The following is a 23,129-nucleotide window of genomic DNA, read 5'->3' on the forward strand; positions in this document are numbered from 1 at the left end:
TTCCCAGGATGTGACTCAAACGTGACTATATATACTGTTATATAAATTTGCATATATTTGATATTGATTTTGCAATATCAGAAGGTCCTGCAAATATACTAAATTATACAGCTTTGTTCATTTAATTTAAATGTCTAAATAACATACGAAGTAAAACAAACTCAGGTGCTTTGAGGTTTAGTATAAAAATGTAATTAATTACTAACCATAAGCCGACTCTAAAACCAAAGGTTAACTTTAACCAACATTTAGTAGAAGTAAGGTAAAGCAAAAATATTTGTGAAATATTAAGAGAACACCCAAATCTTCCTATAAATAACCTAAGCAATTAAGATGGTATCCACGAAATCCGTATATTCTGACAAAAAATGTCAACCGGATCACTAGGAGAGCATAACCTAAACGAAGTACAACTTACAAAATGTCACTATAAGGTAAACCGGCCCCTTGAAAAAGAACACACACATTCGTCCAACAACACGAGAGCACCGTTATCTAACGCAAAGTTCGGAACCTAATGCGTTTTGACGTACTTACGTAACTTCCTTGAGGGAATCAGGTTAACTAACATTCCTATCCCGTTTGATCCTGTGGTTTTAGATACTGTTGGCTGGCATAATTAGTCACTAGTGGTTGATAATGGTATGTAAGGCAACCACAAAAACGGGATCGCTCCTAACAGCTTTTTTTCTTAGGAGCAGTCTTTTGTATTAAAAATAAAATCGTCTGTGCGGTTAGACAGTATGTAAAAACAGTGCCTGAAGAAATGTCATTATGACATTATGTTTATGACGCTAGGTTTTTTTTTTTGTGGATATGTTAATCTTTGGCTTTGTATAGTTATTAAAAATCCGAAGCTACAAAGTAAATCGATTTAATAATTAAATGTTATTTAATAATTTAAATTTAATAAAAAAATGTAAAAAAAAATGTCATTAAATGTAATAAAAAAAATATTCTGTCAATATGTTTTAAAGGCTGTATGTTTATCGATCGATATCAACAAGTAATTTGCAAACAAATAAAAAAAAACACGATCATTCCAACACCATATTATAATATGTGTAAATGTGTGACGTATAACAAACACACACACAATTTTGATATCGTAGAAATATAAAGCTATGCGTACACAGACATGAATGTGTGTACAATAAATACTACAATATAAAGTGGTGTACGCATAGCATGCATGCATTGCGCATGTGAGCGCGGTGCGGGCGTGCGGTGCTAGAACGCCCGGCAATTACCAGGCGAGCAGAACCATGGTGGAGGTGGGAGAACGATTCACGTGCGCAACGAGATCATCGATTCAATTGAATCGCTGAAGTGCGAAAGAGAAGGGTATAGTTGGTATAAATTATATCTATGTGTGGGACCGGGTGGAAAAGTTAGGTAGTGGGTGAAAAAGTTCGCAGACAGTGAAGGCCGGTGAGCTTTCACACAGAGGAGTTAACTTTTAGACGTGTATTTTTTAAGATACTTTTTTTTATATTTGATGTAAAAATACTATATAATATCCTGCACTTCATTGGAAATTTAATTTAAATATAAATAAATATTTAACTTCTTTTAGTGAGGATCGAACCCGCAACTAGTCTATTTTACATTCACACACTGTGCCAATGCGCCACGACTGGCCTCGTATACTGATCGATATACAGAAGTGTATATTCCTTTTAAATTAACTTATTTGATTTTAAACTTAAGAATATCATACGTACAAGAATAAATCTCTAAAAGTAGTCGGTTCAATTTATTATTTTCTTCGAAAGACGGCTGTGCACGTATTATCATGTAGCGTTGACAGTTTGAAGAATCGACGTTAACTCTACTTTAGAAGGTTTGAATAATATAAAATATATAACTGAAGAGTCATATAAGCTTTGTTTTCAGATGAAAATGCACTTAATAAATAAATAAATATGCATATATGAGATTTGAATTATTTTTATTTCTAGGTTTTACGGTTGTATACGTCGAAATTTAAAAATGGAACCCTTATACATTTATTTCGTTGTCTGTTGTCCATTTACTCACTTTTTTAATTAACTTATTATATTGTTATTTTTTTATTAGATTAAACTATAAATTATAAACTTTGTAATCAACTCGATCAAGGTTTGTTTACCTTCTTACAAAGTTGCAAAAAGTTACAAGGACTTGAAGTCCCAACACACAAAACAAAGACTAAGGTTATTATTATTTATCATCTCTCTACGTAAATTGGGAGGAGGGGAGGGACTAGAAAACGAAAATCCTTGTAATAGATCTTGTAAATGTTACCAGGACATCATAACAGTGGTGGAGTGCTCACGAAAAGTCAACGTACTCGTATTTAAGGGCGCGCGTTAAAATAATTGGCCATTCTTTACATGACCTTCTCGTGAGTGGTTTTCGCATTCCTTATTTATTATTATTTTCTTATCCTACAGCTTTACATATATTTTTATTGAGTGTAAAAAAATAATTTTGGTTATAAATTATATTTGCTATAAAGGTTTTATTTCTTAAGACATTATTATTCTATATCATATATTTGGAGAAAAATACATATATTTTTAGCTTAACGTAGTAACCCGCATACAACAGGATAAGCATAGAAAATCTAGTGTTAAGACACTCCGTTCCCCATTTCCGTCGCATTCTGGATACATTGTGTGTTAAGTGGCGGAACTCAACGCTGCGCTTGGCTTCGACACCAGAGTGAAAAATTGAAAATATTAAATATTTCATTTCCTCTAATAGGAATCGAACCTACAACCTGTCGCGTTTACAGACACACGCTTCCTCCGCGCCATGACTGACCTCTATATATTTTTGTTTTATAATTATGATGCTTTGCCTTACTGTTGACATAAAAGTAAAAAAAAAATATATTTTACCCGAACATTTTATGTTTTACAAACATGTAATGGCAGTTAAAATAAAAGTGTGTAATACAGAAAATAAATATTTTAATTTTGTAAGAAATAAACTTTTACTATTATGTTTCATTAAAACAATAAGAATATATTGTTTCGACATGCAATCTAGTTAAATTTCTCTTTTTATCAATATATTTCTTAGGTCGTGCTCCAAGTTTAGTAATATTTCTTTGTATAGTAGGGTATCATTAAGGGTGTGCGAATAGAAACAGGATAATGGCGCGTTCGTTCTTAAAATCATGTTGCGTCTGTGATTTATGGAGAAAAATAGTTTTCATAGTAAACTTAACTATATTTATAATCTATGAAATTAATTGACAATACGCGATGGGTTCAAATTTCATTGGGAAGAACGTAGGTTTTTTTAGGGAACCTGGAACCACCACGAAGACTTCCCGTCGAATTCGGAAGGCGGAATTCAACGCCGCGCTTTACCTTGTTACCAGAGCGAGGAAATGTACAAAAAAAATAATTAATTTCCTTAAGTGAAAATCTAACCCACCCATTGCGACACGACAGAAACAAAAAAAAAACATCGAATACAAATTTATTAACAAAAAAAATATATAATATTTTTATAACAAAATCACCAGGCGATCATAAAAATGTTAGAGTCAGCTTATAAAAATAAACACAGTAGCGGCCTAACAACAAGATTTGGAACCAGGAAGACATGAATGGTCGTACCGTATTAAGTGTAGTGAGTTGAACGCGCACGCCCTCCGATGCGCTCTGCGGGTGATTTAGCGCGCATTGTCGATAAGAGGGCTTAGGGTTGGAAATGTTATAGTTTTTATTTTATTTATTTAAAAAAATATATTAAATTAGCTTCACGCAGTATCCCGCACGCAGCAGGGTAGGCAGAGGGAAATGCCCCACTTTCATCCAAACTCTAGAGACATTGCATGTTGAGTGGCGGACCTCAACGCCGCGTTTACCTTTACACTAGAGCGAAGAAATGGAAATATGTATTTAAATAAATATTTCATTTTCTCGACTGGGGATCGAATCTACAACCAGTCTCGATTACAGTCACTCTTTGTGCCCCTGCACCACGACTGGTTTGGTGGTTGACTCACTTTATTTATCTTATTTTTATTATTTCATCTTAATCTCGTTTTAATGTACTTATTGTATATTTTTTATTATAAGTAATTTATGTTGCTGTTCTCGGAGAGTTAAGATGTGTATGTCTCATATGGTTAATATTCGAGCAAAAAATTTTGATATTTTAAAATAAAATTTATTTTTGATATTTAACTCTCTTGACTAGTTTTAAACAAAGTTAAGCTTTTCCAATAAATATTGGGCTGGCTATGAAAGTCATTGGCTCCAAATTCCAACTTTCCAAATCAGACAAAGTTCCAAAGTAGTTTAAATAAAAATAAGTAATTATTTTTATTAAATCTTTTTTGCAGCTTCACATAGCAGACAGCACAAGTACGGTAGGCAGAGGTAAGTTAATGTTAAGACACTTCGTTCTCCACTTTCCGCCGAATTTTCAAAGCATTGTTGAAGGGCGGAACCCAACGCCAGGCCTTGAAATGCCAGCGCGAAGAACTGAGTAGGGGTCGAACACAACCATTCGCGTTACAGTTACTGGATTATAATCATTTAATGATTAATTAAAAAAGTTTCAATTTTTTTATTATTACGTAAATCTTAAAATGTCGTACAGGGTAGCTCCATGGCCAAGCTATGCATCTGTAAATATGATGCACCCCCTGAGAGGATGACACACGTGGCGCCCGGCTGCGACGACCAAGAGACTTTCTCATGTCAAAGCTTCGGCAGAACACTTCAACCGTAATTAACTTTTAATTGACATAAGTGACGCGCAGAGACATCATTTTAATATACACTATTTAAAGTTATTGCATTTTCAAATATTATGTTTAGAATAACTTATAGCTATTTTATTTCATGATTATTTAAATTTCATAAATAATTCTACATTTTAAACAGCAAATAGCAATATCGAGGCCGTCATGGTGCAGGGAGGCACGTGACTGTTAACGCGACAGGTTGTGGGTTCGATTCTGACTCGAGGGAATAAATTATTATTTATTAATATTTTCATTTCTTCGCTCTGGTACTAAGTATGCAGGATACAGGGTAACGCTAAACAAATTAAAAACAATAACTATACCTTAACCAATAATCCGTGTAGAATAAATAATATTATATTGTAATTTATTATATACTTAATATTATAATTATTATTATGTAAAAAAGATAATTAAAAACTATAATAAAATGTTAACATTTGACCCTAGTCAACAAATTTCGCGCAAATATGGTAAAACACTAAAATGTCCTGTTGCAAAGCTAACAACGAATACACAAACATACATACATATACGAGACGAGTATACGAGTATAGTAACACCTATGAAGACTGGCCATCGATGTTAACGCTTTCACGCTCACAATTGCTTTCCGTATGTAATAACTTTCTTCGACAAACATTACATTAGAAGACGTACCGTGAAGCTTACCTTGGAGTATTACAACTATTTCTGTTAAAATAATTTAATATTTATATAACAAAATAAATAAAAATTGTAATGTAAATAGGAAGTTATGAGAAGTCTTTAAAATACATATTCCAGATATTGGAAAACTATGGAGAGAGAGATTTCTTGGAGGAAAGATGAAAATGCTAGCATGGGTGTAGGAATAGATGGGGCCGAGTGATCTAAGCCTACTCCAGAATAATTATATGTCCACCCCGAAACTTTACTATTAAAAAATTGTTTTAAAGCTAACGTCCACGACCCTTATTCCTACCTACATGTATGGATTCACAATTTATTAAAATAAATACAGATATACAGACATTCTTACATAAAAGATGGAAAATATCACTATTTAAATCTCTATCACTACTAAACACTACTAGTTCATTTATATTATTTATCAACGCAGTACGGCAACGTAGATTGAGTAATATATGAAAATATTATAATTTGAGGCGATTATTCCTTATTGGTATTGGGCAATTTCTCCCCAATAACAAACAGGTCTTACCTGAGCGCTTACACGTTGGATACAACCTTGACCGATTTAGATTCTATTGAACGTAGGCGGTCAATCTACCTGGTAATTGATGCATCTATATCCAGTTTATTATAAACATACAAATATCTTATTATAGGTAATATACAACTATAGAATATATATTTAAAATACGAAAGTGGAGGACGGAGGGCCTTAACACTAGATTCCCTCTGCCTATTCTGCTATGTGCGGGATACAATGTTAAGGCATTACGTAATGAGTAGCGGAACTCAACGACGCGCTTTGCCTCGACACCAGAACGAAGAAATAGAAATATAAATTTAAATAAATGAACGACTACGATAAACGGCTTGCCTCAAAAAAAAATATTTAAGATTCGTAAAAAAATATTTTGCAGTTCAAGCGGGCGAAACCGCGAGTGGGTCGCTAGCTAGTATGTAAAATTTGCCGACGATAATATTTTAATGATCGGCTGTAAGCTACAGCGTAATATATTATGTACTAACGACTTTTCCTCGTTACGTAATTTTCTGTATTAACTTAATAAGCTTGAAAATTATTTGAGTTTGTAAATAAAATATTATAAGAAAAAAACTATAATAAACAAAACAAATATTATAGCTATAGAGTAAGGTTAGCCGTGGCGTAGAGGCACAAGCGTGTAACAGCAAATGCGACAGGTCGTATATTCGATTCCCACTCAAGAAAATAAAATATTTAATACATTAATTTCATTAATAAAATATTTAATATTTTCATTTGAATGGCTCCAGAATTCGGCGGATAATGGGAAACGAAGTGTCTTAACATTCGGCTCCCTCATACTATATACGGGTTACCGCGTGAACCTAAAAAAAAGTATATACTTTGAGCAAAGAATGACGTCAACATAAAAACTCAAAATCTGTGCAAACGTTAATATTAAAATCATAAAGAAAATAAACTTTACATCCTCCAGCAAAAATCTGTTTTCGTATCTCGTTGCTATGTTTATCCAAGTCCATGCCATATTGAAGCCATGTTCGTAAAATTCTTTTTAAAACTAATTCGGTTATGGTTGAACGGTACCGGGAACTGATGCGGAAAATCTCGATGATATATTCCCATTACAAGAAGCTCGACAAAGTATATCCGGGATTATAACTTTAAAAAATTTTAAAATAAAATATTTTGTGCACAGATAAATAAAGGGTCTTCTTTAATTTTTTTTTTCTTAAATCCTTTATTAAAATTTTTGCTATTCATTTTATTGGTTAAATATTATTTTTCGTTTAAATTTAATCATTTAAAACAATAATTATCTCAACTTTTAATTCTAATAAGAATAAATTAGAATTAACATTTTAAAATCGTTTACTAATTATCTTATCAATAAAATGGCAAGCTTATAAAGGGTAATATAGATAAAATATATTTTTATTCCAAATTAAAAAATATATATAAAGCTAAAAAAAGAACTAATAAATTTATAAAGACATACAAAATAAGTCTTAAAAACGTCTAGAGCGCCGCGTCTAAGTCTAGACCTAGGTCTTATTTTATACCTACAAGTACCAGGAGCACATAAACGCTAAGAGCCTCGTAAGCACTAGACTCGCTTTCAGACGCACGATTACATTGAGTCTAGGTCTCGTTTGTTTAACGAGAACTTCTTAAAACACTTGTTGGCCAATTACTTTGAGATCCCACGGTGTTTATTTAAATTTAAATTAAATTAAATTAGCTTCGCGCTGTATACCACATACAGCAGGGTAGGCAGAGGGAACCTAGTGTTAATACACTCTGTTCCTCACTTTCCCCTGAATTTTTCAAGGCATTTTTCGTATTGAGTGGCGAAACTCAACGCCGCGCTTTGCCTCGACACCAGAGCGATGAAATGGAAATATAAATTCTAATAATTATTCATTTCCTCGAGTGGGGATCGAACCCACAACCAGTCGCGAATGCAGGCACACTTTATGCCTCTGCGCCACTTCTGGCTTTAAATTTATTTAACTAACCAATTACTATCTAAACTTTGAACTTATTTAGTTAAATGTCTATTTTAGTTTAAAATACAATACAATTTGGTCGATGTGACACAATGGCAGTAAACCACGGTTAAATCGTTATTTGACGTTGCGAAGAATGACCTAATTCGTTCTAATGACTTCGCAAATGCTTAAAATATAGAGAATAGGGGTTTATTGCCAGTTGTAATTTTGAATTAAGCTATAAAAAATTGTTTTATTAAAAACAAATGTCTATAAATTAATTTTAAATAATATTTAGTGTTTCGTATAGAATTTTATTATACTTATATATTCAAGGCTATTCAATAAAAAATATTCAATAATGTTAAATTATAGATTATCTATGCATGGTTTTTTTTAATATTGCCATATTATTTTTTATTTAAGAGGTACAGTTTAGTTTTTTTTATATATATTATACAATATCTGTTGAAATAAAATACCGCGAAAAAACGTTGAGATAAAATACAATCGAATTGAGGGCTTGTTGCTTTTTTGAAGTTAGTTAATGACTAACCAGGAAATGGAAAGAACTTGGTATATAGAGCCAGGTTATATCAATTTTTAATGCAGGTGTATATTATTTTAAATGTTATGTCTTATCGTTATTATTTATTCGATAAACAAAATAGGATAATTCTTTTACCAGTAGACATCCCGCACATAGCAGGGTAGGCAGAGGGAACCTAGTGTTAAGACACTCCATTCCCCTCTATTGTATAAGCATAACAATTTTTTAAAATAACTTATTAAAGCCTAAATACAACAAAAAAATCTAATTATAGTTATTTAAGCATAAAAATTACAAGAACGATATAATGTAACACTTAATACGCTCCACAAACTTACATTCTAAATTACAGTCCGGGACAAATAAAAAAAACCATAGACAAGTTGTAAGAGAGTTTTCAAAGAAATCGCGTGCACAAAATCCTAAAGCTAGTTCGCAAGAACTTCATTTGACATTTGTAACCATTCAACTAAAACCCCTAATTCTGAAGGAATAGCTGTGATATTACCTTAAATCTTTCATCCCTTATCTAAATCTGCTAACCGTTTAATTATACGAGGCAGTAGCGAAAGATTGTATTGAATTTATGCATGAAGGCAGAGAATTTCACTGTCGGATGACGGATAAAAGGAACAATAGGCTTAGTTTTAAACCTGGTCTTTTTTAAGGGCCGATCCAGTTTGGAGGGGGGGAGGGCTCCTTCCCCCTCTTTCACCGACACCGCACCGCGATCAGGATTGACATGACAGTCGCTCCAATTTGCGAAGCTTTCGAGCTTTCGTCGTCTTGTTGATCGTTAGCAAAAAGTTGGGAATTTTGAAACAAAAGACAAGCAGACGTGTGCTAATATATTTCTGTATATATATATATTTTTCAAAAATTTTACAGTACATATATGACATTTTGCTGTTTTAAAATTATGGAGAAAATGTTGATTATTTGTAAATAATAAATAAAATATATTCTATTCGTACACGTAAGCATGGCAATTGACCGGGATTGCCTCCTTTGGTCCATTATTAAATGGCGCTAAAAGTTCGTTGACGTTTTATTTAAATACATATTTTAGGACAATAATATATAGATTATAGACTATTAAATACAAATGGCTTATAACGTTGCAACTACTTACTTTTGCAAAATATGTTATATTAGGATTTAAAATAATTCCATTATACGGCACAAGTATAAGGCTTAGAAATAGGGGGGGCAGAGATGAAAAAAAACGTTTACAGGAACATATCTGTTCAAAGCTAAACTCCAGAACAAATACTGCTAAAAATAGTGTCTCATTTCAAGTTTTAATGAAGCTTAATTATTTTTCCATTAGCGATAAAGCGCTATCTTTATACTTTTCTTACGTCTAGAGATATAAAGTCCTACGACCTTTAATTTTAATGCAAATGTATATCATATCAAGATAAGTTAAGTTGTCCAGGTTTGCATCCCATCATCAATGGTATTTACTTATATAAAAATTCTATATACCTATTTTATAACTTTTCTTTGTAATATATTATGCATAATATTAAAATGTTATTCTTAAAGTACTAAAATAAATGAAAAAAAAAATAAAATAAAAGAAGCTTTAAATTTAAAAAAATGTTTTAAAAATGATACAAATAAAATGAATATTAAAAGAAATAAAAGGAAAAAACGCCTTTAGACATTTGCTGGCAAATCCTTTCAATTGATAGAAAACAATTTTTACATTTTAAACCTAGTTTGAAATAAAGACATATAAAATTATTCGGGGAAACTGAGTAGGTATACTTTTAAAATTATCGTGAAATTTATTTTTAATTATATTTTTTTCCGAATACAACTATGGCATAGCTTTTTTAAACAATTGTATTTTTTTCAAATAGTGAACCTTCGTTTTCGTAAAATACCGAACACCATATAATATCATAGATATTTATTACCTACCTTATAAAATTCTTATAAGAATATTTAAATTTATTTAATAAAAGAGTAAATCAACGCAAAATATAAAAAAGTAACCTAAAAAATATTCTACCAAATACTTAATATATTAATTAATATATATAATTAGAATGATCATTTAGAACTATAAAACCTTACCTTAAGCTCGAAATCCCCATCTTACAACATACCCGTAGAACACGTAAATAATCTCACATACAACACAACACTAGTTGCAAGCACTGTCTAGGGCAATGTCCAATAAGATCAAAAATACATTAAAAAAAAAATCAATATATATTTTAATATTTTGAATTTCCCGCACTCCAGCGTGAGAGAGAGCGTAGAGCTCACACGCGGCGGTTTCTACTGAACTGAAGGATAGCCTCCGGCGCGCGCGCATCGTAGCTTAACCCCCACCACGCCATTCATGAAAAGCGAATCTTCAATGGGTCTGTCGAGCTGATGAGCTTTGTCGAGCTTTTTATTTGTCTCATAGGTATGTTAGGTATTGCGATTTTGTCTTTTGCTTAGATTTTTTTTTATTTATCTTAGTTTTTCACTTCATGCTGTATCCATTACCCATTTTGTGCCGATTTCTGGTAGTATAGCGCTGCTGCGCTTTGCCTCGATATCAGAGCGAAGAAATGAAAATAAATATTTAATTTCCTCGAGTCGAAATCAATCCCACCTGTCGCTTTTGCAGTCACGCGCTTTTGCCCTTGCGCCACGAGTGGTCCTGGTTATACTTCATAGTATTAATTAATATTTTTTTATATTTATATATGTAGTTTGTAGTATTTTTTAATATTTTATAACATATACGTTATATATGTTATTCGAAATACTATGTAATTACTGCACTTATTAATTGGTGAGTGGCATAACAATATGACTGTGATTTAAAGATTTTTATGAGGAAATATAATAAGCTTTAATAATTCTTCTTCTTCTTCTTCTTTGTCGTTTCGCTCTTGACACCTCTGTCAACCCCCTCGGTCGTGGTCGTCCTTTTTAAAGGTTGGTGGTACGCTTTAATAATTAGCTGGTCATAAATCATATAATGACGATATTTTAAATTTTTAAATAATTATTATTATTCATTTTAATTAGAGCCCACTTCCTTGTGATAAGCAAAAATAATTTGTTATATAAAAATTGGGACGTTTTGCTTAACCTGATTATTAATTATGAAAGGAAACACGTATAGATTTTAATTATTATTAGATTTTTATAATATTCATACAATAAATAATTATTATTTTAGTATTATTATATTTTTTTAATATTACAAGTTGCTCTACATTTGGTGACTGAAGTTACTAAAAAATATTTATATTATTAAAATATTAATAATATAGGCATAGGTACATAATAAATATATTGTACATATTACGTCAAGGGATGCACAGATAAGGTGTCAGTCAAACTCAAAACATCCATCAATTACAAGTTAAATGATAAGGAATAGTATAACAATATTATATTCTACGACTTTGAAGTTATACGGACATATGCAAAACTGAACGTCTGCCTGCTCGCAGCGACTAAGATATTTTCTTATAAATATATTTTTGGCTTCTAAACTGAATCATAGAAATCAAATATTACAATACATAGAAAAACACGTTGGAATAAATGAGAACATCATTCTAAAAGAACCTCTTATTTTTTTCTCCTGATATTCATATATCTTCAATATAAATTATACCCATTATACCCAATCAGTTATCCGCTTATTTCATAATAATTACTCAATTCAATCCTAGCTAAAAGGTACCCAAAAATTTTGGCAAAATTTCGCAATTACAACGTTACTAGGATAGCGAAGCGCGGAAGCACTGGTTTGCGCAACGAACGGATGCTTCGCTGCGTGGGCATATCGCTGACATCCGTTGTAATACTACTGTACTGTGTGCTTAGACTACTATGTCGTTTTTTTATTAATAAAATTGTAAAAAAAATATATTATTATTAACTGTGAGTTTTAATATTCACTCAAATCGTCATGTTACGAAAAAATCTGCGGAAAATGGTGGAGGGAGTGGTTAACACTAGGTTCCCTTTGCCTGCTGTGCGCAGGATACAGTGTGAAGTTGATTAAAAAAAAGTTTTATTAATTGCAATTATAGTATAACAGTTAAATGATTATAATGTATGAATGTTAATGGCTCATACTATGAGCATCGTCCGGTCCTAGTATCATTTGCTAACATTCAACAATACTGAATGGAATTCACATTTGTAGATATAATTGTTGACTTGAATTGGCATTTATGCCTTTACGTAAGTAAAGCTATTTTAAATTGTTTTTTTCAAATAAAATTATAAAATCGATACAATTTTTTATGCTTTGCTTTATACAACACTTATAAAAAAAACAACGTGCTAGTTCAGCACTTCGCCAAGGTCCAATAGAAAACACACAAAGAAGAATGCACTTAAAAATTTATTCATTTATCTCAATCGATGTTAAAATATGTAAATTACATTCTTACCTGTCCTGTTCGCGTATAAATGATTTTAAACGACACGAAATTGTATGGACTATAAAAAGGAGGTAGTTATAAGTTATTTTACACAAAAAAAAAATCTTCTGTCATTAAAAGAAATACATGAAAGAAAAATTAATATTAAATGTCAAAATTGATGTTAAAAATGTTATAGGATAAAATAGCAATATTTTTTAGAGCTTATACAGAAATTAGTTGTGAAAAATGTGTGAAAATCTAAATCCTGATCGCGTAAGGTGCGATGCGTGCCGCACCATCAACCTGGCGAAACACGTCAGCCATCCAAAACCAGACATGCAAATGTATGATAAATGCAGCCCAGCTCATAAAGTTTACTGTCCTCGTGTACCAGGTTAATTTTTACTATAGAACGCTTCTAGTTCTTCCATTTACATAATTATGATAATATTTATTGGACACTCAAAGTCAGCTTCACGCTGTATCCCGCACACAGCAGAGTAGGCAGAGGGAACCTAGTGTTAAGACACTCCGTTCCCCACTTACACGATACATACTTTGTAACTATTTATAAAGCAAGTTGCTTTTTTAAGTTATTTTTCTCTTTATACTTATAATCCTCTAAAATAAAATAATAAAGTCTCAATTGTAATAACATTTATTATTTACATTGTTGTTATCTTTAAGCAGGGTGCTTAACAGAAAAAAGCCTTGTAAATTATGACTTCACAATCTAATTTTGATTCTTTTCATTCTCCTTCATATATTTTGCATAAAACGTGACGCTTCGTGTCATTAGCGAGGGGATTATGCTCAACTGGCATAATCGGAACGTCGTAATCAAAGAAAAGAGGAAAACTCCTTCTTGAAAATGAGCTCAACTGGCACGTCCGAAAAGCTTAAAACATTCTTCCAAACTCCAAGCCTTCACAAGTTCGAACCCATGTACTTCGCGTGCATACACGTTCTTATTGAGATACAACGCATATCTTAGTTTTTACTAATATTGTAATTGTGAAAATTTGTGAAAATATATGTGTATTTGAGGAACAAATAAAAACTACTGAACAACATTAAATTAAACTTTACAGTAATGAAGCTTATACATCAAAAGTAATATAGTTTAAATAAGACTTAGCGGGCGAAGCCGCTTTTGGGTCGCTAGTTAATCTAAATACCATATATTTACATAAAAAGATAAATTGTAAGTTTGTTTGTAAACAAAGCAAAACACGAAGTTTAATAAGAAAGACCACGTCAACCTAATAATGCCACATTGTTAAAGTTACAAGAGATGGTCATCTCTTTCCCTCCAGCTTACACGTACAAACGTGTTACAGGAGTACAGCACTTACAAACCTCCTCAACAGCTATGTCGTCCTGGTGACTATTACAAATTATGTAACGATCCGTGTTCCCCCAAATTTCGCTCTCTTTCTCGTTCGTTGACTTTTGGTACTTACTACATTTAGTATGGAGGCTACGTGGTTTAGATTCACAATTGCTTGTAAGTGTCTTTATGGAGTGCGAAATAAGGACTATTATTGTTTGACTATATTGATTACATTATCGTAGTTACTTCGTGGTAATTTGATAGTGGTTAACGAAACGAGCTTTTTGTGCAGTGGGTTCAATTTACTCTAAAAACCCAACCAAATGGAGTTTTATATTTGTTTTACTGCTTTTTAATTATTTATTAATCTGGATTGCTTTCGTATTCTAATAACATTATTAGTTTAAAGACTATATCTATAAATTGAAAACTAAAGTTTTAGCCAATTCAGACTGGCGTGCACAATAGCACAAACTAACAGATAAAACTCTTCTCTACTTCTATTTCCACTACATTGGTAGATGTCCTCATAAACAGAACTTCTCATGTATCTCTCGTGTACCTACAGACAGCGATCATTTACATTTTATTATAGATTTAGCCCACTTGGACTTAGAATATTTATGACTGAGTGATACAGATTATTTATTACCATAAAACAACCAGTCCTCTCGACGGCCGCAAGGTTCGAGTTCAAGGTTCGAGGTTCGAGTCTCGCAGGCGCCCTTACAGTCGTCGACTTCCTCACAGGCAGCCACATAGTGGTTGCATTTCCTCCCTCCACCCCTGGTGACGCTGTAAAAGCCAATAGGTCTAACAGCATTAACAAAAACCATAAAACTAATTTAAAATTATTTTTATTTTCTCCCAGAACTGCCTGTGCATCCAACTTGTATAAAAGTATGCGACAAAGAAGAGTATAAACTAAGAAAGAGCGGCAAGACAGCGCAATGGGCGACAAAAGTGCCGCACTATGCCCACGGCAAGTTGATGTACGCTGTTAAAGTGAGTGGCATTAGTTAGTAGATTAGAATTAGGGGCCGTAGTGGGGCAGGTGGTGGGTTCGATCCCCACTTGAGGGAATTATTAAATATCAGCTTTACGTTGTATTCCGTATACAGCAGGGTAGGTAGAGGGAGCTTAGTGTTATAAGATTCCGTTCCCCATTTTCCGCCAATGTCTGGAGGCATTGCGTGTTGAGTGGCAGAACTCAACGAAGAACGAACTTTGCCTCGACACCACAGCGAAGAAATGGAAATATAAACGTAAATAAATATTTCATTTCCTCAAGTGGGAATCAAACCCACAACAAGTCGCGTTTAGAGTAACACACTTGTGCTCCTGTCTGTCATTGTCATTTCTTCGCTCTGGCACCTAGGGAGAAGTCCGGCAGTTGAGTTGAGTTTCGTCCCTTAACACAACCTAACAGAGTGTCATAACACTATGTTCCCTATGTATATGCAGCGTGAAGCTGATTTAATTTTTAGTATGTACATTGGAAACTGTTTATTACAACATTAACTAAAACCTCCTTAGCATTTCATCGCTATTAGTAACTAGTCGAGTAATAAGCGAATCTCCTTCCCCAGGCTGGTATCCTGGTAGGCGCAGTGTACTTCACGTACACGCAAGGAGTGTGGGGCGACCAGCGCGACGTCACTGAGTGTATCCACCGGTGGCAGGAGTACATTCGCAGTATCAACACTAGACGGCCGCCTACCTTCGATCAGTGTGGTAACGTCATAGTAAGTACACTTTCAGCCAAATGAAATTATATCTTATATACTTTGGATAGAGTTCGTTATTCTTTGTACGTTTATTGCAATTTACAACCCCACTTTGGTAAACACATCTGCTGCAGCCTCATGCTGTCCTAGTATTCATAGTTACGTCACCAGTTGTTCTGTTGAATAACCGGCTCAGTTCGTTACCATAGCAACCCTGTCGAACTTGGCTCCATTGAAAGAACATTTTTTTTTATTTGTCTGGATTCTGAACTATTTGTATGGAGATTCTCTATGGGAGGTTTAAAATTTCATGGGGTTTTTTATTTTTAGTATTATGAAATTATTTCTTGAGTATTTCATATTATAGTTGTGTGCTATCCATAGTTAAATTAGTTTTATTGTTTTAACTTATTCATGAATTAATATTAATAAAATCTATTAATTATATAAGTTTAAAAATAATTATTACAAAAAACGTTTATCAAGTGCTATATATTAAATTATATTATAATATTATTATTATATCTTATTAATATTAAATAAAAAACTAAAGTACTAGTACCACTAACTTCAATTTTGAAACATTACAAAGCATATAAAATTTTCATTCATATTGTTTAAGCTCTGTTTTAAAGAGCGCAAATTGAACACATGAATAAAATGAATAGCATAAACGTTATCACTGGGCGATTGCGCCATTTTAATTGATAAAATTTTTATGTCGGGCATTGCTACATTTGTGTGTGAAGACGTTTTTACAGTAGACAGTAAAAAGTGATGTCAATACTTGGAAAAAGTACTATATAATACTGTTTTATCACTAAATAGAATCCCTCTATACTAGGGGAACTATAATTTTTACGGCAATTTTTTACAATAATTGCAATCACAGGGTACTAACGCCGACGATATGAATTGACACATTCCGCATATATAATTGTTTTTATAAATTTCTTTTTCATATATGTATGTTACTAGATGTATACTAATATTCATATGGAAATAGTGTAAAATGATTATGATTAAATAATACTTAGTAAACAAAATTTATTAAAAATATGTCATAATTTAATTTTTTTTTTGCCAAAAAAAATGTGTACATTTGTGTTATTGCTGAAACAATTGATTGCTTCCATGTATCGAAACGTTGTAAAGATTCAAGAGAGCCTTGGAAACTCCTACGCGTCGATATTATCCTGGTACTTATGGTCCCTAACTGTCCAATGCCGAACGCTCGTCGTTGTCCACAACGGCCAACGCGAAACGTCCTCCCTCGAGTGCGGGCCAAAGGCCGAATGCGTGGGCACGAGTGTCGCGAAAGATCTCCTACCGCCGTCTGATATCCTGGTACATTGTAGCTGACTATGTCCAATGTTAGTGTTCGTCGTGCGCTCGGGCACGCTCCGGTTACGTCCTCCCCTAGCAAAGGCATTTTGCAAACTGGTTTTACTTATTAGTTATTTTAGCTATTTGAGGACTTGAGGAGTAACTCAGGCATGAATTTGATATTGTTATTGTGTAGTACGATCAATAAATTGTGGCCGCTTTGTAGTTAGGTTTAGATTTTAATAAATTTTTGCGTATTGGTCACTCGGAAAGAAAATATCACAAAATTAAATAAATTCATAAAATCTAATTAGGGCAGTCACTTACAGCTAGCTTCAGGATGACGCCACGACTTGTTGAACGTACTATACTTTATTTTGTATTGCGTGCTTCTGTGGGCCTAGTTGCTACGCTAGTTGTACGCTACCTCCACCAACCACACTGGTTGTAGAGGTTACCCCGTATTCGCTGTTAGGATTGCCACAGTATTCATTGGAGATATTTATTTAATTTCGTTTACAATTAAAATGTAGGGTCAAAAATTATATTGTAAATTAAGTAGAGAGAGTAATTAAATAAATATAAAAATAATATTTATTTTTATTAATTATAATTTTTAGTTTTAATATATTCAATTTCGTTTCGTAATCAAACGTTGAAAATAAGAGCTCTCTCTTACATTTAGTACTAGAATCCCAATCACACATCACTAGTGAGATTTTTGCTTACCCATGATACATAATAAAAAATAAATTCAATAGTAAATGTATACTATAGATAAGACGTATCAACCCTATTTATTATACACCTGCACAACTCATGCCGCCCTAGTAACTTCACGTAGGCTGCATACGAGGGACGTCATACCAGCACATTGTATTCATTCATTCCATATTTGTTGCATTCCTTCTGCAGTATTCCGTATGGAGATGTACTTTGGCTTAAGAAGTAGGTGAGATTGTTTTATAAACCAATGTTTAGGCATTTTAATAATGAGTTTTTTTGTCAAAAAAAATAATATTTCATATAAATTTTGTACTCTATTTATTTATTCTATAGGAATTATCTATAGTTAGCGAACGAAATTTGGCTCTATTAACTATATACGCTTGAGATATTTTTTTAGCTTCACATTGTAGGAGGGTAGACAGAGAGAGTCTAAGACACTAGTCTAGTACACTCTAAGGCACTCCGCTCACCACTTTGCTGGAGCAATTCTGGAGCCATGTTCAGTGGCGGGACACTACGCCGCGCTTTGCCTCTACAAAGAAAAGAAAATGTTTCATTTCTACAAATGGGGATCAAACCCACAACCTGTCGCGTTTACAGTCACACGTTTGTACCCTTGCGCCTCATCGTCTCATCAATATATACATATATATAATTAATTACATTTAAATTATATTTATTATCTCTCTAAAAATAAACGAACATTTTTCTATTTTCCGTTAATTCGCCTTGACCCTCCCTCCTCCCACGTACAGTACAAAATAGACATGCCATGACATGGTCACGTTTTGGCGCGAACGAAACCCTTGAACGCAGGAAGTGCCCTCCTTGACGTTGATAACTCCCTAGTATAATTGGGTCATATCATTGACAGTGTCAATCTCGGTGATAAGGCAGCGTGATGGCGCGTAATTTTATTTTATTATCTGTGTTAATTTTATTATTAGCGCTGTTTTTTATCTGTGGGTGTGCGATTTTTTTTTTATTGTGGATTTTATTTTAGTAAAAGAATTTTTTTAGTATTTTCTTGTTAATTTGTAAATAAGTAGGCCGTCGTGGGGCAAGGGCGTGCTACTATAAAACGAGAGGTAGTAGGTTTGATTATCATTTGAGGGAATGAAATATTTAATATTATTTCCTTTTTCTGGCTCTGATAACTAGGTAAAACGCAGCGTTGAGTTCCGCAACGCAAGGCCTCAAAAATTCGGCGGAAATTGAGGAATGGAAGTGTCCTAATGAGATCGAAGTGTCTTATCACTAAGTTCTCAAGTTCTTTTTGCCTACTCTGCTCTAAAAAGCTTAAAAGTTGTGAGCTTTTAGAGCACAATAGGCAAAAAGCCTTTAGATTTTGTTAAAATTTTCTGAGCTCTGTAAATTTAGTTTTTGTTTTGATTTTATATATGTTATCAGTAAGATTTTTTTTTATTATTTTTTATTTATTTATGTGCTTATATGAATTACATTTAAAATGGCATTTAGTTTGCCTCTCGATAAGTAATTTACTTAAAAAATTGAAAAATGAAATATAATATGCTTCTTGCTAACTAATACAACAAAATGTTATATTGCAGAGAAAAGAGTCAAGTGAGAGTCTCGTTGCACCACTTTATTCGATGTATAAAAGCTTCGTAACTACATCATTTTCAGGTATAATTTAATTATTTACCAATTAAAATAGTAGCAAATGGAAGAATTATTATAATTCGTTCAATTACTCTTTTCAGTTTAGGTAGGTGAAAATCTAATGCCAAGACCCTCTGTTCTCCACTTTTCACACGAAATCGAAGCATTTATTTTCAAAAGGATGACATCGACGTCGTGCTTTCTCGTGCAGCTTAAAAATAATTATTTGCTCTGAATAGGGATCGAACTCGCGACCATCGCGAACTTGATAGCGCCATCGAGCTTACAGTTAAATACGGACTTTAACTGTAATTGTATTTATGCAGTACTTTATTATAAAAGTATAAAAATAATAGTTTAACAAAATAAATGAATCTAGAAAAAGGTTTTTTTTAGGTGTCGTGAAAATCCCGCTAATAGTGAAGTGCGCATATATCGATTATCTAAAAGCTCTCGAGAGACGACAAGCTGAACTTGACAAGGAGAGGAAAATTAGGAAAAAATCCGGTTAAAGCATAAAAATATCGATTCAAAAAGTATACAGGCTTGTCCACTGTATATACTAAATATATAATGTTTTGTTAAGTTTTATATACATTTTGTAAAAAAAATATTAAAAATATTTTATAAAAAGCAGATTCAGTATTTCAGTTATTATATTTTAGTAGGTAATTAGGTGGCGCAGTGTTGCAAGCGTGTCATTCTTAACGCTATGGGTGTGGCTTCGATTCCTACTCGGGGGAATGAAATATTTATTATTTTCATTTCTCCGCTCTGGTAACAGAGAAAGAGTCAAAGCGCGGCATTGACTTCAACCAAGCAACATACAATGTGTTGAAAATTCTCCTCAAACGGCGTCTCGTAACTCACCGTTCGTGGTGGGTTCGGGGTAGGTCCCCTCTGCCCTCCCTGCGGTATGCGTGATATTAAATATTTTATTTAATTGTATATGAAAATAAATTTAAATTATCTTTCTTTTATCTGCAAATGTATTTATTAAATATATCAATATTTTTGTCTTCGGCGTAGTTCTGTAACTTGAGGATCAAAGAAACCAGTGCTGTCGTCGTTCGAGCCTTCCGCTAGCATATACTCTAGATGACGTATGTAACAAATTGCTATCCTGAAATGAAAGTTATTTTTTTATATTATAAAGATGAGTCAATTTTTAAATATAATATAATAATATTGAAAATCATAAAAAAATAAACTATCTAATTTTGTCGACGCCAGTCGAGGTGGAGGGGCAAGCGTGTGACTGTAAACGCGGCAAGTTGTGGTTTCGATTTCCACTCGAATAAATGAACTATTTATTATTTTCATTTCTTCACTCTGGCAACGAGGTAAAGCGCGGCGTTGAGTTCTGCCTTTCAATTTGCAATGCTTTCGGAATCTCTAAAGGAATCGCTGCAATATATTTTGTCACAGACGTCGCAATGTCTCTAAATGTGTCAAAAATATGAAACAATTAATAAACAATTAAAAATTTTACTTAGATTCTCTCTTAACGGAGGCTGTCCGTGAGACAAATATAATATACTAGCGGCCCTCGCGGTTTCACCCGCGTGAACTATGTTATTATTAATTTCTATCTCCATGACTACGTCCTAGTGACGTCTATGCAAAATTTGAGACTCCTAGCATTTGTAGTAACGAAGTTTCACACTAACTTTCGACCCCAAAAACAACCCCTTAGAAGTCGAATATTGCAAATTCCCGTCTTAGCGAGCACCTACATCCTATAAGTAACTCCTATGCAAAATTTTAGATTCCTAGCACTTGTTGTTTCTGAGATTTCGTGATGAGTGAGTGACCTTTCGATTTTATATATATAGATTAAGATTATAAGATCTTTAGTTTAGTATCTATTTTATAACTTTCGACCAAATATTTAACTTAGGTAGATTTAAAAGTTCATACCGAAGACATTCAATTTTAGAATATTTCTTCTTAGAGGGTTTCGTAACTGGTAGCTTAGAGCGAAGTAAGTCGAAGGCGCGATTCATATCTCTCATACGTGTCCTCTCTCTGTCACAGGCTGTCTTTTTATATTCTGAGAAAAATAATAAATAATATTGAATGCAATGAGGCCATTTGTAGCGCAGGCGCACAAGCCTGTGACGGGTTGTCGGTTCAATTTCCTCTCGAGGAAATGGAATATGTAATATTTTCACTTTTTCGCTCTCGTGTCTAGGTAAAGCGCGGTGTTAAGTCCTCCAGAATTCGGCGTAAAGTGGTAAACGAAGTTTAAAATACTACCTGCCATGTTAAATGCGAAATATAGAGTTTTATAAACTTAAATTTTTTTAATCTGTAAATTTTATTCTTTTTCAACCAATTTTATATCAAAGTTCTTCATACATGAAAAATTTTTAATATAACTCCTACCTTTTTCCAATTGCAACGCTCTTTCTTTCCAATTCAACGAACCGTCTTCTGGGTCGTCAGAAAACTTGGCAGTGTCCTGAGACTCCTGGGAATACTCTAAAGGGGACCTCGACACCGCGTCCAACACATTTATTTCTCTGTAATCTTCTAATCTATCCATATACCTCACCCCTATATTGAAAAATATACATTTGTTTTATTTTTATTTAGAGAAAAGTTTTACAAAAATGTAGTATGGTGCGTGCACCAAAATATCTTAATATATCAATATTTCATATAGTTTTAGTCTTGTTGTACGTACTGTAACTCCGTAGATTTAACTATCATTTTTTAAAATAACAATTCTTATAAGCTTTTCTTTTCTATTTATTTTTTAGAAGTTCTAAGGTTTTTCGGTACAACGACCACGCCGCTCTGTAAATTCTTATAAGCTTCCTGTTAGAACAAATACAATAAGTAAGTACCTACAGTTTCTAAAGTTACTAACCTTCATGTGACGATTGAAGTTCCTGAGGTCTAAAATACGTAAGTCTACGTGGTTCCGAATAATCCTCCAGAACGTACGATCTATGGTGTGATATCGTCTTATCGTACTTTTTATGGGAAAAGGTATGTTCCTCCCGCGGCTTCTCATCTTGCCGCCCTATTTCTAATATCACACGATCTTCTGAATCCCTCTTATCTTCTATTTCTGTCTCTTTGATGATTGTGTAGCTGGTTATCAATGGTAATGGAGTGTCGTCTTCATATGCTTGACTGTACATCTTTATTGAAGCCCTTTATTGAACTTAACAATGCATAAGCTTAGTTTTGCTTGAACTGGTGAAGATATTGATTAAATCTTTTAACAAATGTCTTTAAAATCACAATTTTCCTATGAAATATTAATATAATATCCAAAATATCACTTATTTCGTGCAACAGCTACCTGTTGTGAGGTGTAACTGTGTCATCCACTCTGGTGCTCTATTGTCATGTATATACGATCAAAGTCGGTATTGTGTACACAAGTGTATTTCTTAGTGTTCGAAAAGTTGTCTTTTTTGTATTGTTACGATCTATTTGTTTCGTATTCGGCTTAATATAAAATTTGAATAAACTTGTTTTTTTTTTCTTTTCAATAAACAAACAGAAT

The 23,129-nt window shown here is 33.1% G+C and overlaps 3 protein-coding genes across 8 annotated transcripts in view; 1 reads left to right on the forward strand and 2 right to left on the reverse strand.

The window, feature by feature from the left end:
• Ppn (proteoglycan-like sulfated glycoprotein papilin) overlaps positions 1-10,760 on the reverse strand; it is a 72,856-nt gene extending 62,096 nt beyond the window's left edge. For 5 of the 6 annotated variants that reach the window (XM_085189159.1, XM_085189160.1, XM_085189162.1 and 2 more), the window contains exon 1: positions 10,557-10,760. In XM_085189159.1, coding sequence (XP_085045285.1) covers positions 10,557-10,576 — 20 coding nt within the window. In that variant the 5' untranslated portion in view covers positions 10,577-10,760. The remainder of the gene's footprint in view (positions 1-10,556) is intronic. The other variant, XM_085189161.1, reaches the window with a different exon arrangement.
• A 2,343-nt stretch (positions 10,761-13,103) lies between these two features.
• Positions 13,104-20,218, forward strand: LOC146536649 (uncharacterized). Its single transcript, XM_085189560.1, has 5 exons — positions 13,104-13,262; positions 15,073-15,206; positions 15,791-15,946; positions 19,555-19,630; positions 20,003-20,218. The coding sequence occupies exons 1-5, from the start codon at positions 13,115-13,117 to the stop codon at positions 20,116-20,118; spliced, it is 630 nt and encodes a 209-aa protein (XP_085045686.1). The 5' UTR covers positions 13,104-13,114; the 3' UTR covers positions 20,119-20,218.
• Positions 20,219-20,594: 376 nt separating this feature from the next.
• Positions 20,595-22,991, reverse strand: sage (salivary gland-expressed bHLH). Its single transcript, XM_085189479.1, has 4 exons — positions 22,482-22,991; positions 21,995-22,165; positions 21,527-21,659; positions 20,595-20,729 (listed from the first exon to the last, which is right to left on the reverse strand). The coding sequence occupies exons 1-4, from the start codon at positions 22,756-22,758 to the stop codon at positions 20,612-20,614; spliced, it is 699 nt and encodes a 232-aa protein (XP_085045605.1). The 5' UTR covers positions 22,759-22,991; the 3' UTR covers positions 20,595-20,611.
• Positions 22,992-23,129: the final 138 nt, after the last annotated feature.

Source organism: Heliconius melpomene, chromosome 8 (assembly GCF_056956725.1).
Source record: "Heliconius melpomene rosina isolate 202511_hmr_F chromosome 8, ASM5695672v1, whole genome shotgun sequence".
In the NCBI taxonomy this organism is placed as follows: Eukaryota; Metazoa; Arthropoda; class Insecta; order Lepidoptera; family Nymphalidae; genus Heliconius; species Heliconius melpomene.